Source organism: Lathyrus oleraceus, chromosome 7 (assembly GCF_024323335.1).
Source record: "Lathyrus oleraceus cultivar Zhongwan6 chromosome 7, CAAS_Psat_ZW6_1.0, whole genome shotgun sequence".
Lineage (NCBI taxonomy): Eukaryota > Viridiplantae > Streptophyta > Magnoliopsida > Fabales > Fabaceae > Lathyrus > Lathyrus oleraceus.
This window is the reverse complement of record NC_066585.1, coordinates 515,766,214-515,770,068: the sequence shown is the minus strand read 5'-3', so window position 1 is coordinate 515,770,068 and position 3,855 is coordinate 515,766,214. Positions and strand designations below refer to the sequence as shown.

General features: G+C 37.8%; 1 protein-coding gene across 1 annotated transcript; it reads left to right on the top strand.

The window, feature by feature from the left end:
• The first annotated feature begins 213 nt into the window (after window positions 1–213).
• LOC127101146 (scarecrow-like protein 6) lies at window positions 214–3,369 on the top strand. The gene is made up of 2 exons (XM_051038476.1): window positions 214–472; window positions 898–3,369. The coding sequence occupies exon 2, from the start codon at window positions 898–900 to the stop codon at window positions 3,130–3,132; it is 2,235 nt and encodes a 744-aa protein (XP_050894433.1). The 5' UTR covers window positions 214–472; the 3' UTR covers window positions 3,133–3,369.
• The last annotated feature ends 486 nt before the right edge of the window (window positions 3,370–3,855 follow it).

The window sequence follows — 3,855 nt, the reverse complement described above, 5'->3', positions numbered from 1 at the left end:
ACATTATATTTGGAAATATTATTAGAATATTATAAAACAAGAGTTTGATCCTCACGCGCCACAACTGAGAAGATGGAAAGAAACCACAATTGAGAAACTGCAACCTCTGCCAACCAGAGGGAAAACTACGTATGCAGACAAGTTACACAAAAAATACAATTTTTTAAAAACCTCAAAATAAAAAAACATTAAAAAAAAAGTTAGAGAGAGAAAGAGAGAGTTAGAGAGAGAAAGAGAGAGAAAGAGAGAGAGAGCACTTTACCACTTTTATACGTAGCACGCATCCATCTTAACAAAACACAAGCTACAAACAAAGAGTGTTGTGTTTGTTCTTCAACACAACCAGCAACAACAACAAAAACTCTCTCTCTCTCTCTCTCTCTAACATTCATGTCTTTCTTCTCCATTAACTTCTTCGATTTCATCAACCTCAACATGTCACACAACATCACACGAAACAACAAACTTTAAGGTGCTCTCAACTTGTTCATGTTTTTTTTTATGTTTTTTTTTAATAACATGTCTTTATGTCTTGTTTTTTTTTTTGAAGTCTTAGATTTTCAATTTTCATAATCATTACCTATTAAAAATATCACTTTTTTTCATATGGGTATTTTTCAATTTTCATTAAGAATCTAAATTTGCTTAATTTCTAAGCTTAGTTTCTGGATTTGTCAAAAAAAACCCAAACCCATTTTTCAAAAGAAATAAAAATCAAATTTTTAATGTTTTATGGGGTAGTGGATTTTGTGGGGGAGAGGGTAAGAAGAGAACAAAGGTGTAAACTTTAAGGTCTTTTGATTTTGAATCTTTGGGGACATTTAGGTTTATTGGTTTTGTGGTCACTCTTTTATTATTATTCTTGTTCAAATTGTTACTTTTTTTTGTGTTATTTAGATGAAGTTACCTTTTGAGGAATTTCAAGTGAAGGGAGTGTTGGATTATTTCTCTTCAACTTCAAATTCAACTTCAACTTCAAATTCAACTTCAGATTCATTTTCATTGCTTTTGAATCAACCACAACAACAACATCAGCAACAGAATTGGACAACATTAGACAAACAAGATTATTGCTATGTGGAGCCCACTTCTGTTCTTGATTCAAGAAGAAGCCCTAGTCCTCCAATTTCATCTTCAACAATGTCATCTTCTCTTGGTAGTGGTTCAAACAACAACAACAACAATGCTTCGATGGTAGTCTCGGAGAATCTCGCTCGGCTTTCGAACTCGAACGAAGAGGGTTTGGAGAATAGTGAAGAGAAATGTGGTGGTGGTGGTATGAGAATGGAGGATTGGGAGGGACAAGATCAGTCGCTTTTGAGGTTAATCATGGGAGATGTTGAAGACCCTTCTGCTGGTTTGAACAAAATCTTGCAAAACAGTGGTTGTGGTTCTGAAAATGCCGATTTTCATGGCGGTTTCGGTGTTTTGGAACATCATCAACAACAACAAGGTTTGAACATTGACCCTTCTGTTGGGAATTACAATGTTTTTCCTTTCAATGCTGAGAATTTGGATAGTCACAATGTGAAACCTGGTACTGAATCTATGTTTGGTAACTATCCTATGTTGACATCGTCGTCGACAACTTCTGGTGTGTTTTGTTCTCAGCAACAACAGCAACAACAAGGGTTTGGGGTTGTAGACGAGAAGCCTCAAGTTATTAACCCTAATTTTATGATGAATCATAACCAAGTTCAATTCTCTGATAATCCGTCTTTCTTTGTTCCATTGCCGTATCCTCAAGTGCAAGAGCAACAAGTTTTCTCTTCTCATAATCAGTTGAAACGACCGCTTTTCGATTCGGTTGGACACAATTATCCGGTACCAAGGCTACCGCTTCTGGATTCTGGTCAAGAAATGTTTGCTCGGAGGCATCAGCATCAACAGCAAACACAGCTTCCATTGTTTCCCAATCATCATCTGCAGCAGCATCAGCAACAACAGCATCAGCAATCACCGGTTGTTCCCTTTGCGAAGCAGCAGAAGATGAGTTCTACTACTACTACTACTACTAATACCGGAGACGATCAGCTTCAGCAGAGTATATTTGATCAACTATACAAAACTGCTGAGCTGATAGAAGCTGGTAATCCGGTTCAAGCGCAAGGGATATTGGCGCGGCTCAATCACCAGCTCTCACCAATTGGTAAGCCTTTTCATAGGGCTGCTTTCTACACCAAGGAAGCGTTACAACTAATGCTTCATTCAAACAGTAACAATCTCAATGCTTTTTCGCCGATTAATTTCATATTCAAAATCGGTGCTTATAAGTCTTTTTCCGAGATATCGCCTGTTCTTCAGTTTGCTAACTTTACTTGTAACCAAGCCCTTATTGAAGCCTTGGAAAGGTTCGATCGAATTCATGTTATTGATTTCGATATCGGGTTTGGAGTACAATGGTCTTCTTTTATGCAAGAGCTTGTGTTAAGAGGTAATGGCACACCTTCTCTCAAGATTACCGCCGTTGTATCGCCCTCGTCTTGCAACGAGATTGAGCTCAATTTCACCCGAGAAAATTTGAGTCAGTACGCGAAAGACCTCAACATGCCATTTGAGTTCAACGCCTTGCACATCGAATCGTTGAGCTCTCCGTCATTTCCTCTACCGGGTCATTTATTCGATAACAACGAGGCCGTTGGTGTGAACTTTCCCGTTTCAAGTTTTATAAACCATCCATCATGTTTCCCTCTGGCCCTCCACTTTCTCAAGCAGCTAAGGCCAAAAGTTATCGTCACATTGGATAAAAACTCCGACCGTATCGACGCGCCTCTTCCAGCCAACGTCGTTCACACACTTCAATCTTACTCGTCCTTGCTCGAATCACTCGACGCTGTAAACGTGAACCTCGACGTTCTCCAAAAGATCGAGCGACATTTCATCCAACCAACCATCAACAAAATCGTCCTCGGCCACAACAACCGTTCGCCCGACAAATTACCTCCGTGGAGGAACATGTTTCTTCAATCCGGTTTCTCTCCGTTCACTTTCAGCAACTTCACGGAAGCGCAAGCCGAGTGCTTGGTTCAAAGGGCACCGGTGAGAGGATTTCAAGTAGAAAGAAAGCCTTCTTCTCTTGTTCTATGCTGGCAGAGGAAAGAACTCATCTCAATTTCAACATGGAGATGCTAAGAAGAAGTGATTATTGATTGGTAACTTTTATGTTAAAGTTTTATGTAATTGTTTGTGTAATTCCTAGGCTTATTTATGAGATCCATAACCCTAATGTTTTGTTAACTAAATGGGTTGGTTTCTATGATTTCAAAAACTCTATTATTAGTATATTTATGTAAGAGCCTTAAATGTTTCTTTGTTATCTTGAACACAAAAGCTTATTGCTTAGTAAGAAACAAACAATTTGGGCATGAATGAATGATCTCTCTATGGTAATATACACTCTTGTCTTTCTTGATTTAAGGCCTTGTTTGAAAGAACTTATGAAAAGCAGCGAGCTTATGAAGTGGCTCGTCACGCGTCCATTTTCGAAATGGATTCTCTACGGCCGGCTGTAGGCCGTTAGATTAAGCGAGAAACCAAACGGTCTGAAAAGCCGGCCGTAGAGAATCATGTTTATGTTTGCCTATTACATGTGTTTAGCTTATTTTCATAAGCTGTTTCATTTTGGTTATTGCTTATTGTCATAAGTGGTTTTAAGTTCATGCATGATTTACCTTTGTTTTCATGTTTGATATTGTTGAAGTAGTTAGTTTAATAGATAAGCTCTTTTATTATTACATTATTTAATGAACAATTGTTTGGTTAAATTCTTTATATCAATGCTACTCTTAATATACTATGTTGAGTTGAATTTGGCATCATGTTAATATTGTGTTTATTCAAGATTTTTTTTAATTT